The sequence below is a fragment of the Moschus berezovskii genome, chromosome 1 (genome assembly GCF_049115385.1).
Source record: "Moschus berezovskii isolate FMDL1 chromosome 1, NW_MosBer_1.0, whole genome shotgun sequence".
Taxonomy (NCBI): Eukaryota; Metazoa; Chordata; class Mammalia; order Artiodactyla; family Moschidae; genus Moschus; species Moschus berezovskii.
The window spans coordinates 21,262,771-21,275,483 of record NC_142460.1 but is presented as its reverse complement, the minus strand read 5'-3'; the positions used below and the strand labels follow the sequence as shown (position 1 = coordinate 21,275,483).

The 12,713-nt window shown below is 49.3% G+C and overlaps 1 protein-coding gene across 5 annotated transcripts in view; it reads left to right on the top strand.

The window, feature by feature from the left end:
• EVA1C (eva-1 homolog C) overlaps positions 1–12,713 on the top strand; it is a 98,205-nt gene that overhangs the window by 70,284 nt on the left and 15,208 nt on the right. For 4 of the 5 annotated variants that reach the window (XM_055421346.2, XM_055421329.2, XM_055421322.2 and 1 more), the window contains one exon: positions 3,981–4,124. The exons of the other annotated variant lie outside the window; for it this stretch is intronic. In XM_055421346.2, coding sequence (XP_055277321.1) covers positions 3,981–4,124 — 144 coding nt within the window. The remainder of the gene's footprint in view (positions 1–3,980; positions 4,125–12,713) is intronic. 5 annotated transcript variants of the gene reach the window in all.

The window sequence follows — 12,713 nt, the reverse complement described above, 5'->3', positions numbered from 1 at the left end:
TGAAAAAAATTACCCCAGAGACACTCATATTTAAAAGCTGTCTTCTATCCAGATATGAATTTTGTTTTTCTTTTTAAGAAAGTTCATTTTGTACGCTTTCATTTCAAACCAATGTAAACTCACAAAAACTTGGAAAGTATCTTAAAATCAATAGGGGGGAAAATTCTTTCTCATCGGCCAAAAATAGCACCGAGAATAATGCTGAGAATCTTAGTGAGTCTCCTTCCAGTATACAGGTCTCATCATTCCATATGCCTGTTTTCACTTGAAAGAACCAAAGAAGGCATTTAGTTTAGACTATAAATTATCCAAGTCTCAAAGGCCTTTTGTAGAAGTACCGCTTTCCCATCTAAGGTAGCGGCCCTATGTCAGTCACGGTAAGTGACGAACACTGGATGCTGCCATTGGGCCCTCTAAATGTAACATTCATGCAATAGTCATGCCAACCAGTAAATGAGCAGGCACTCCGTATCATCACTGTCCCTCTAAGGAAACAGGCTCAGCGAGGGAGCTCATTCAACCTCAGCGACAGCTGGTGAGAACAGTTCACATGTATGTGGGCTTTGACTCCTGCAGTTGCTTTGCACAAGTCTCACAGAAAGACGGTAAAAATGATGTTCCTTGAGCTATAGGGGAGGAACACAGAGTCTCAGTAAGTTGAACAGATAGTAGGTGCTGGGCAAACAGCAGAGAAACCCAAGTGCCCTCCAGGAGCTCCCCATCCAGTAAGAGATCCGGGCACAAACGTGGCTAAGGGACACAAATGACACACCGGGAGCATCACAAGCGCCCACTGCAGACCAGCCCATGCTGCAGTCCGCTTGCGGGGGCAACCCACCCTGGGTTCTGGAAACCATTACCCTCCTCCTCAGGCTTGGGCTGGTAGCCTCTCTCTGCTGTTCCTCGCTTCAGGGCCCTGACCATCCTGTGAGGTGTTCATATCCCATTCACGCCTTTGTAATATCTCTTTATCAAGCCCACTTTACGTGGTCCAATTTGAGCCCTGGGTGGGCTGCCTTCAGAACACTGTTCAGGCTGTTAGTCTTTACTCTTCACAGAGACATGCTTGATGCTCTGGCACTTCAAAACGTTTCATTCCATCCTCAACGGCTGCCTGATTTGCTCTGCTTATTTTTCTGTCATTCATGAGAACCCCACCAAATTCGGTTCAGCAAGATGCATCCTTTAGACTGAAGTATTCAGAAGCAGTCAGAAAACAGATGCAAGCTGCCAAGTAGAACTGATCTAGGGGCCAACAAGGGGATGACAGCTTCCGGCGGCCCCTCCAGGCAGCTTTTCTCAGCATAGATTCGAACTCATGGGTCACCTCCTAGAACACCTTCCAAAGCCAGATGTATGGGATGTTCGCATTTCCTGGTGTCCATGCCAGTCCACCGATCCATTCATTGAATGCATCATTGTTGGGTGCCTACCGTGTGCCCTGCACTCCAGTGACCAGGCATCGTGGGACTGGACTTGGCAAAGAAACCAGAACCTTCATGAAGATATTCAGAGCAAGTGCCTTCATAATAATGTTCCTCATCATTTGCTGAGATATCCATATTACATGCTTTTAGGTATATAACATGGAGAAGGAAATGGCAACCCACTCCAGTGTTCTTGCCTGGAAAATCCAACGGACAGAGGAGCCTGGTGGACTACAGTTCATGGGGTAACAAAAGAGTTGGACGTGACTTAGCAACTAAACCAAACAAGCTATATCGCAAAAATATGTGCATATACATTCATACATATGCACATATACATACACATTTATACACATGTGTTTATATGGACCATATAAGCATGCTCCATATATTGTTATATGTAAGAATATATACATATAATAAACATATCTAATTTGTATGTTTCATATATACATGTGTGTGTATTTATTTGTCATTTCCTTAAGATCATTGTCTTCCCACCTTTCTGGTGTTTACCACAGATTCTGGCTTTCAACTGGACTCTAACAGATCTCTGAAATATTAATATAAGAGAGAGAGATGGAACTTCTCTGAGATGTGAGCTTCCCCACCTTTATCTAGCTGCATACTGTTACATAAACAACTTACGATACTAATAACATATTCTCTGTATATTTTCTATGAAATATAAGATGTCTAATAGACAGCCTATCTCCTGAGACACATGAGGGCTGAGAACACAGCCTCGGCAGTGTTTGCCGTTCCTGTGAGCGAGCTGAACTTTGCAAGGTCTCTAGAGATCTCTCCCTCTCTGTTCCCTGGCCTTCAAGCCCTGAACTCCTCCCAACGTGTATGATTAAAATTGCTTCCAAACCAGCCTCCCTCCCTTTGGTTCCTTGTCTCTCCCAGGGCACCCAATAGTGATGTCCCCAAAGGACCCAAGCATCAGGGCGTTTCTTAGGCTCCCTGGTACTTGCAGAATAAAGTTCAAAGTCTCTAGGGCAGCGTTCAGAAGAAGTTGGATCTTGCTCTCTTTTGCTTTTCCTGGTCGAGTATCGCAGCTTCCCTGCCCACACCTGCTGTTCCAGCTCAGGCTCAGCCCCTGGACGCCTGCTAAGTGCTTCCGACTCACTGGCTTTGGTGTTTACACCTTTCTCTCTTGGCCTGCTGGTACCCAGTTCGTGCTCCTTCTCCAAGGACCAAGCCCCCTCCTCCGTGAAGCCTGTCCTGACCACTCTGGTCCCCGGCAATCTCTGCCTTCCCCGACCCCATTGCGTCCTGCGCACACCGGTCACTGCTGGCGCTCACCCTGTGGCCCCCGTGGTTGGGTGGCGGGCCGCCTGTGTGGGCCTTGTCTTCCGCTGTGTCGCACACCCTGTGGGTGCGAGGCGGGCTCCTCTGGGCTGTGTCTTTCTGACTGCGCGTGGTGCAGGCCCTCATTCTCCATGCGTGCTCAGCTGATATTTAGTGAGTGTGGAGACCTTGTGCCAGGGTGCTGACAGAGCAAATGTTCATTCATCCACCCGCCTATTTTCCTTTCATTCATTCATCAGCTGTTGGCTTTCCACAGCGGGTCAGGCCGGGAAAGTTAGATGATGAACAGAATAGAAATAGCCCCTGTCTTCACACTGCTTATGTTCACACAGCAGAGACGGATTCTCAGAATCAACCAATAACTAAACTGTTTCAAGGAGCCGTAACCAATAACTAAAAGAGAGAAAGAAAGAGTCTTTATTCAGTGTTCTACATGTTTTGCCTGTTGCGTATGCAAGGCCAGTTACCTGACTGGGCAGGGGCAGTGTAAAATGCAAATGTAGGCCCCCTTGTTCAAAAATATATAAGGATTTCTGATTGGCTCACGTGTAGAGACGTGGGTACACCAAGAGTCTGTCATACAGAGTGAAGTCAAAAGAGAAAAACAGCTATCGCATCTTAACGCGTACATACAGAATCTAGAAAAATGGTACAGATGAACCTATTTGCAGGGCAGAGATAGAGACGTGGATGCAGGGAACTGAGATGTGGACGCCGCAGGGGGAAGCGAGAGGGGCTATGAATTGGAAGAGGAGCACTGACAGATGCGCACTGCTGTGTGTGAGACAGTCAGCGGGAAGCGCTCAGTCTGGGGCTCGGTGATGGCCTGGAAGGTTGGGATGGGCGTGTGGCTGAGAGGGAGGGGACGGCTGAATGCCTATAGCTGATTCATGTTGTTGTATGGCAGAAACTAACACAGCATTATATAAAACAATTATATTCCAATAAAAACTAAAGAGAGAAAATAAAATTTTATTAATCTCTAATAATATATAACACAATATAATATATAGATAGGTTTTCAGACCATGACAGCAGAGTATTAGAGTAAGCTGATTAAAGTAAGCCTTTCCAGCACTGCCTGTATAGTATTCAGCCTACTGTGGGGTGCTTTAATGAGACGGAAAATAAGCGAATAATCACAGCTGATCTCCATGAAATGTGAAGTCTGGCTCAGAAAAAAACCGAAGCCACACATGGATTCTAACCTAAAAGTTTTCGATGTCTCCTGCCTCTCAGATTGTCTGTCTTACTCGGCACTGCACGTGCTATCCAGGAGATGTTACGGGAAGCAGAGGTGCAAAGTCCTTGTCAACAACCGCCATTTCGGAAGCCCCTGTCTGCCAGGAGTGAAAAAATACCTCTCGGTCTTCTACGCGTGTGGTAAGGACACACCCTCTGCCAGCTGCTTGGAGACCCTGCCTCCTGGCGAGGCGGTGGTCGTGTGAACAGAAGGCAGTTTGGAGCAACGCGTCATGGCACCCGCCCTACCCTGACACTGTTGTCTTCTCTCGTGAGCCTTCCTCCTGTCCTTTATCCTTGTTCATAACATCCGTGTCAGATAAGCGATAGAATTGTCTTAGGTCAAAAATGCTTTTAGCTGGGCTTCCCTGTGGCTCAGGGGTTAGACTCTGCCCTTCCACTGTAGGGGACATGGGTTCGATCCCTGGTAGGGAAACTAAGATCCTGCATGCCACATGGCCAAAAAAAAAAAAAGAAAAGTGCTTTTAGTAATCAGATTGGCAGCAAGAGGGGAGGGAAGGAGAAGAATAAGGAAATGGGATAAAGTGGATGTTACTGAGAAGAACGATTTTAATCTGAGTTCTCAGGAAGCTCTAGAATTTATGGATATGTCATGTAAGTTCACAGAGTATTGCCTGACTCCTAGTTAATCTTCCAGTCTTGCGTTTGGGCCCTAAAATGACTAATTCTCTGGACTGCCAATAGGCATTTTATCGATGTATCCCTAGCGTTAAGCCAACAGATCAAATGCTTACCTGCAGCCTTTAAATATGTTACATGACAGCCTTACTTTGTTTTCCTAGTGTCTTCCAATCATAAAATGAAATTCTTGGTTCATTTGATTCCAATTTTATAAAGCTACATTTAAAAATCAAGTGTTAATTACCCTCTGATGGTACTATGGATTTCTGGTTTGCAATCCTGACACGGGGACTGGTGTGGGTTTTTTGGTTTTTTTTTCAAATAAGTATAGAAGCAAAGGAAAAGCAAAGAGCGTCATAACTGAAGAACCCAATACTTGTGCTCATGGAAACCTCTTTCTCCCTGCCAGATACCCCTAGCCTTTTCTTCTTCTTTTTTTTAACAGCCTTATTGAGCTAGAAATCACAAACTACACAGTTCACCCCTTAATCATACAAATCAATGGTCTCAATAGAGTCACAGAATTGTGCAACTCCCATTGCAATTAGCTTAAGAACATTCTTGGGAATTCCCTAGCGGTCCAGTGGTTAAGATTCCAAGCTTCTACTGAAGGGGTAGAAGTTCGATCCCTGGTTAGGGAACTAAGATCACATATGCACAGCCAGTAAAATAAATGAAATTTTTAAAAAATTTAAGAACAGTTTCATCACCTCCCAAAGAAACCCTGGACACTTTAGCAGTCACCTGCCAACCCACCCCTCGCCCCCCAGTCCCACCTCAAGCAATTACCACTTTCCGTCTTATGGATTTACCTCTTCTGGACATTTCTTATGAATGGAATTGGACAATGTGTGATTCTCTGTGAGTGACTTTTTTACCTAGTATGTTTTCAAGGTGCATATATGTTAGAGTATGGCCAGTACATCATTCCTTTTTACAGCTCAATAATATTTTGTTGCAACCCCAGCCTTTTATATCCTGAGCTAAATATGTCCTCTGCAATATCAGTGGAACAGGTACAGTGAAGTAACTACAGAAATATATTCCCAAAATAATAGCGCCCACATTCATGTTCCAGGAGGCATGGTTTTATTTGCCCTCCAGTCTTTACTGGTTCCTGTGTGAAGCAGCTCTGGGTAGCCTGGAACCTATTCTGGTTGAGTTTCCTCAAGAAACTCAAGAAGTCACATGTGCGTTCTGAATCGCTCCAATCATGTCCGACTCTGTGTGACCCCATGGACTGCAGCCCTGCCAGGCTCCTCTGTCCATGAGATTCTCCAAGGCAAGAATGCTGGAGTGGGTTGCCGTGCCCTCCTCCAGGGGATCTTCCCCACTCAGGGATGGAACCTGCGTCTCTTATGTCTCCTGCATCAGCAGGCGAGTTCTTTACCACTAGCGCCACCTGGGAAACCCCAAGAAGCCACACAGATCAGTCTGAAGTTCTAGTGACTGCAGGTCTCTCTAGCTGAGCGTGGAAGGAAGGGCAGGACGTTAACCTGCAAATAAGGTGGATTTCCTGGTGTGCCTTCATGGGCGAGGCGAGGGCCGTGCCCAAGCTGAGGCTCCTTTTAGCTGAGACAGGGTGGGCTTTCAGGACCTGAGGAGTCACACGTCCCAGCCCAAGCTTCCTCTCCTTCATTCACTTGTTCAACACGTGTGGGTGTGTTTTAGTTAAAAAAAAAAAGAGACGCCTCCATGAATTATCAGTGGAGGAATAGAGATGCGCTTACTCTCAGGCGTGCACTCTCTGCGACCCCGGGGACTGTAGCCTGCCAGGCTCCTCTGTCCATGGGATTCTCCAGGCAAGAAGTGGGTTGCCCTGCCCTCCTCCAGGAGAAGGGGTCGAACGCGGGTCTCCCACATTGTAGGCCGATTCTTTACTATCTGAGCCATGAAGGAAGCCCTGGGGGAAGAGAGATGAGCATTAAACAAATCACCAGAGAAATCTATCTTTACCCACTGTGATGAATGATGCTTCAGCAAAGGGCAGGATGGGACTTCCCTGGTGGTCCAGTGGCTAAGACTCAGCTCCCAGTGTGGGGGCCCCGAGGTTAGATCCCTGGTCAGGGAGAATCCACATGCCGCAAGTAAGACCCAGTGGAGCCAAATAAGTTTTTTTTTTAAGGAAAAGGCCAGGATGCTGTGCAGAACGATAATGGTAGAGGGGCCCTTTTAGTTTGGTGAGGGTTGAGAAATCTTCCAAAGAGAACCCTCCTTGGGGGTGAATTTGCCCCTGTGCTCTGAGGGTGGGCAGGCGTGGGCTGGCAGATGCTGAGTGGCAGAGGAGGGTTGAGTGGGGGAGATGGTACAGGAGGGGCCGGGATCAGGTCCTGTGGGGCCTGGGGAGGTGGCCGTGGGAGACTCATTCGGTGATGATGTTTGGACTCTTGGAGGACCGCTCCGACTGAAAGGCAGAGGCCAGGCTGGAGTGGGACGGAAGCAGAGACCAGTTAGACTGGAAGCGGGCTAGAATACGTGGTCAACATGGGCGGATTGGAGAGGTTTGGGGAAGCAGGAAGACAATTGGAGATGCTGGAGGCACCTGGCCTGTGTGGAAAGATCGGGGTCCAGAGAAGGTGACGAGGGATGTGTCACCAAAGGGCCAGAAGGATGTGTCCTTTGTCACCATGGGGGTGGGAGCAGAGCCTCTGGGAATCGATGGAGGGATGGCTTGGAGTTCCAACCGCATGGCTCTCGTCTTCTCAAAGGAAGTGTGAGCCTAGGTGGTCGGCTGTGAGGATGGGGTTGGGGGAGAGGGGAGAGGGGATAGAGGAGATGAAAGTCTGAAGTGAGGGCCGTGGGGGCCGGAGGACAGGCTGGCTTCAGAAAGGACGGTGGTGATGCTGGCTGGGTGTGCCGAGGGCCTGTGGGGTTGGTGGTCAAAGTTCTCGGGGACGCTGGTCTGCCTGGTTTGTGGGTACGTCCAGCTAGATGTGTGAGGGCTGGCGGGGGGACACGGCTCCTCCAGGCTCACTGGCTCAGATGAGGTCAGAGGATGGCAAGGGAGGCATCTGAGTGAGTTCACTGGAGGACAGGGGGCCGAGGTCAGAGAGGGCACTTTGTGTCTTGGTTTCGGATGTGGGACCATGGACAGTTCCCCCTTTGTCTTCCCTGCGGTTCCCCAGGAGTTATTCTAAAGGGGAGGTGGTGACTCTGAGCAACTCAGGGTCCCCAGCCCCTCCTCCCCGCTACCCCATCCAAACAGATGCCTTCTCAGGCAACTTCTCATCACTTCTCATCACCTTCTAAGTGGCTGACATTTTAAAATCATTTCTCCCCCTGACAGATGGGTCGTCACTATGAAACCTGAATCATTAGAAAGTGATTTGCGATGTCTGTGATTTTTTTTTAGATCACCAAATGGGGCATGGAATGGGGGCATTTTATGTTTAAAAAAAATATATTCCCACTGATGTGTAAGTTCATACAGAAATGAAGGATGCTGCTGCTGCTGCTAAGTCTCTTCAGTCGTGTCCGACTCTGTGCAACCCCATAGATGGCAGCCGACCAGGCTCCGCCGTCCCTGGGATTCTCCAGGCAAGAACACTGGAGTGGGTTGCCATTTCCTTCTCCAATGTGTGAAAGTGAAAAGTAAAAGTGAAGTTGCTCAGTCATGTCTGACTAGTAGCGACCCCATGGACTGCAGCCCACCAGGCTTCTATGTCCATGTGATTTTCTAGGCAAGAGTACTGGAGTGGCTTGCCATTGCCTTCTCCAGAAATGAGGGATGTCAGGAATTAATTTCTAAGCAGATCTGTCTTACTCTTTGGATATGAACGAAGAAACCAATTTGAGCTGGTTTAAGGCAGAAGTGAGTTGGGTTGGGGAGGTAGCCTATGGGTAGAAGGCCGTCTTCAGAAGCCAGACCAAGAAAGAAAGCCTCAGGGTGGGACTAAACCGGAAACGTCACGAGCAGGGAGTCTCTCTGTCTGTCTGTCTCTCTCCTTCTCTCTCTCCCCTCTGCAGCTTTTCTCTGAGCCTGGGCTAGATGGCATACAGTCATCCCCACAACCCAGGTGATTCTAATGTTACACTTTTATGTTCAAACAGTATGAAGACTGCCAATCTGGCAACTTCCTTCCAAATTCCTACCAGAGAGCTGTTTCTTTGACTGGGCTGGGGTCAGGTAGCCCCTCCTGTGATCTGCCTTGGCCAGTGATTATAAACTTGGCTACCAGAGAGCGGCCCAGCCAACCTCCCACCCTAAACAAGATGTTCTTACATAAGAGGCTCAGGGAAGTAAGAGAAAGTCGCTCAGTCGCATCTGACTCTTTGTGACCCCAGGGACTATACAGTCCATGGAATTCTCCAGGCCAGAATCCTGGAGTGGGTAGCGTTTCCCTTCTTCAGGGGATCTTCCCAACCCAGGGATCGAACCCAGGTCTCTTGCATGGCAGGCGGATCCTTTACCAGATGAGCCACGGGGAAGCCCAAGAATACTGGAGTGGGTAGCCTATCCCTTCTCCAGCAGATCTTCCTGAGCCAGGAAGTGAACCGGGGGTCTCCTGCATTGCAGGCGGATTCTTTACCGACTGAGCTATCAGGGGAGCCCAATACCCGGCTTCTAACTGCAGTCTCCACTCGGGCTTTGCTGTCCCGCCCAGCAATCTTGAGGTGCCCACCCAGGAGGTTACCCCTTCCCTTGGGTTGGGGGGAGTGAGAACTGTGGTCCCTGCCCTCATGGGATGGGATGTGGTGATTCCAGACCCTGGTGATGTAGTGGACCAGGAGGGCTTCCCAGGGGAGTGGGTCAAGTGAGACCAGGTGGGTGAGAGTCACCTAGGTGAAGGGCAGGCAAATACTGGGAGCTGATCACGGGGCCTCGGAGATGGGAGACTGAGGATTGGCTTGTACCTGAGGCACCTGGTGGCTCAGATGGTAAAAGAATCTGCCTGCAATGCAGGAGACCTGGGTTCAATCCCTGGGTTGGGAAGATGCCCTGGAGAAGGCAGTGATAACCCTCTCCAGCATTCTTGCCTGGGAAATCCCATGGACAGAGGAGCCTGGGGTCACAGAGAGTTAGACGTGACTTAGCAACTTAACACTAAGGGCAGAGGGGAGCCTTTGGAGGGTTTTCTCTGGGAACGTAAGTAATTTGCATTTTAATAAGAACACGCCTCCTATTTTCTGGCTTCAGTTAAACCTGCCTCTCCCTCCCTCACTGCTCTTTGGCTGGGCTAGAGTTTCAGCCTCTCCACATACCCTCAGGGGAATGATCCAAGCTGTAGGCTTTTTGCTCTTTGAACTGTAGGCAGCGGGTCTGGCTGATGTCAGACCCCTGGTCATTGATTGTGCTGGGAGATGTCTTGCTTGGGCACACTCTTCTTTAATGCATGGCTAGATGAGGTCCTGGCTCTCAATTTTTATCCAAGTTTTGTTATTAGCCACACTTCTTGGGTGGGATTAGGTTTTAGACTTTCTGCCTAATAGGAGGAGGCAGACCCAGAGAACTCGGTCAGCTTTTCCCCTCTCCTTCTCAGAGAGGGCTTCTCCCTGGGCCCAAAGCCAGTGATCCTGAGGGTCACCGAGACAGAGGAACATCCCGCATCCCTGCCCTGACAGTTCCTGAGAGGGACAGGGAACGTGTGGACCTCAGAGGAGTCTGCGGCTCCTCCTAGGAGGTGGGCCAAGAGGATGTGGGGATAAGAGGGTGGCAATGCCAGAATGCGGGGTGCCCCCTTCAGTGGGTGCTGGCGTTGGGGGACAGGAGGGATAGCAAGTGCCGGGACTGGGGACAGGAGGATGGGTGGTGCAGGTTTGGGACAGGCGGGGTGAGCGGATGCCAGAATGAGGAGACGCTCGTGCACTGTGGGTTTCTAGTGCAAAGCAGCAACGGTAGAGCAGGTCTCTTTTGTCTCTGATGTGAAAAATTACTTGGGGCTCTAATTTCAACCCGTGGAGGCTTCTTTATTAAAGCTGCTCTGGTCCAGGCTTGACACAGACTTATTCAGGGAGAAAATAAATTCAGGAAGGGGGCCTGCCTAAGTTTAGCGAGCCATTGGAGCCCATTAGAATCGTCATCTCTGGTTTTACGTAACAGACTTGAGAGGGACGATCTGAGTGGGCCTCGCTTTGTGTCTTGGCTGTTGTTCAGTCACTCAGTCGTGTCCGACTCTTTGGGACCCGGGCCTGCAGCGCCCCAGGCTTCCCTGTTCCCCACCATCTCCCAGAGCCTGCTCACAATCATTGAGTCGGTGATGCCGTCCAACCGTCTCGTCCTCTGCTTTATCCAGTTGCCAGAGGCTGAATGTCCCAGTGTCACAGAACAGAGCAAGGGCATATATAAGTGAGACTAGGAATCGAAGCTTCACTCTTTACTAGGTGACGGTGCATCTCTGAGCCTCAGTTTTCCCACCTGCAGGAATGGGTATGTTACACATCTTCACTAAGAGGCCTGCACAAGAGGCACGATTCAAATGCTGAGCACAGGAGCCCACACTTAGTGGGAGCTCCATGAAAAGTAGTTTGCTGGCTCCCCCAGTGGTTCAGACAGTAAAGAATTCACCTGCAATACAGGAAACCCAGGTTTGATCCCTGGGTGCGGAAGATCCCCTGGAGGAGGGCATGGCTACTCACTCCAGTACTCTTGCCTGGAGAATTCCATGAGAGGAGCCTGGTGGGTCGCAGTCCATGGGGTCACAAAGAGTCAGACAGGACTGAGCAACTAACACTTTTCACCTCAGATGGAGAGGGCTGGGTTTGTGGGGTGGTAGTAATTCCCACCCAGTGTCTGTACTTATTCTGAATCAGTTTGAAGCAGGAGATATGAGAATCTGACAGGTGTGTTCATAACTGTTGTTATTTTAAAGGCCTGAAAAGATTCTCCCACCGTGAGAGCCATTTTCCAGCAGTAAATGGGCAAGTTCCTTGTAACTATAGCATGTGGAAAAAGTGAAAGTCGCTCAGTCATCTCTGACTCTTTGTGACCCCATAGACTATACAGTCCATGAAATTCTCCAGGCCAGAATACTGGAGTGGGTAGCCTTTCCCTTCTCCAGGGTATCTTCCCAATCCAGGGATGGAACCCAGGTCTGCCACATTGCAGGCGGATTCTTTACCAGCTGAGCCACCGAGGAAGCCCAACCTATAGCATACACAAGCGATTCACGTTTTATTCTGCAAAACTCATCCCACAGTGCCCTTCATTTCCGAGCAGTCTGTCTTTCCTGCATTGAAAAGCCTCTGGCATTTTCAAGGATCCCAGCTTCCCTCCCACTGTATCTTAAGAATAAGCCAAGAGATGAGACATGGGAAAGAAGCACCACTCCTGCCGAGGGATCAGGGTGCAGAAGTGATGGAGAGGCTGTTTCATCAGAAAGCATCCGGGCAGCACAGCCCAGCTCTCGGGGGCACCACCAGGGGTCCCGGGATCAGCAGTGGGCTTGTTGGCCAAGGGGCATTCCTGGGGAAGGGCTGGACAGCGTCCACCACCTCCAGTAATGTCACCGTGCCGCCCCGAAAAGTGACCCCCGCTGCTGACGGTCACAAAGGCACCAGGGCCTCCTGCTCGTGGAATATTCACAATGTAGGAACGTCCCTGGACATCCCCCAGAAGACTTCTGATAAGCACCTTGAGAAAGGAAATGAGGTTTTCTTGCTGCTAGAAATGTCTTACCAGCGCTTTTGCAAAAAAAAAAAATCAGCACAGTTGAACTTGCCCAGTTTGTATTGGCTTCACTTCTATTTCCCATTGCCACTTCTCCCAGATCCCAGCTGGGCCGAAGAACAAATAAAAATAAACAGTTTTCTGCAGCAAAAACACTTGGCTTCCTCTCCCTTCTCCCAGCTGGGCTGCAGTGAAGGGTCTTCAGAACTCGTGCTTTGCCCTCCTGCTTTGACTCCTGCCACCATCACGTCTGCCTTGCCTGGAGGGTCTTGAGATCTGGTTAGTTTATTCTTAGGGTCAATTTGGCAGACTCTTGAACCAGTTTCCATATGAGTCTGTTACATCGCCCTTTCTCTTTCTCTTTCTGTCATCCTTTCTTACAATACAGAGAGCTGCCCTCCTAGCACAGAGCCTTCAAATTCTCTGTAGGCTTATTAAGAAAGCAATGAGTTAATAGCTGTGGGCAGAAAGCAGAATTGCAG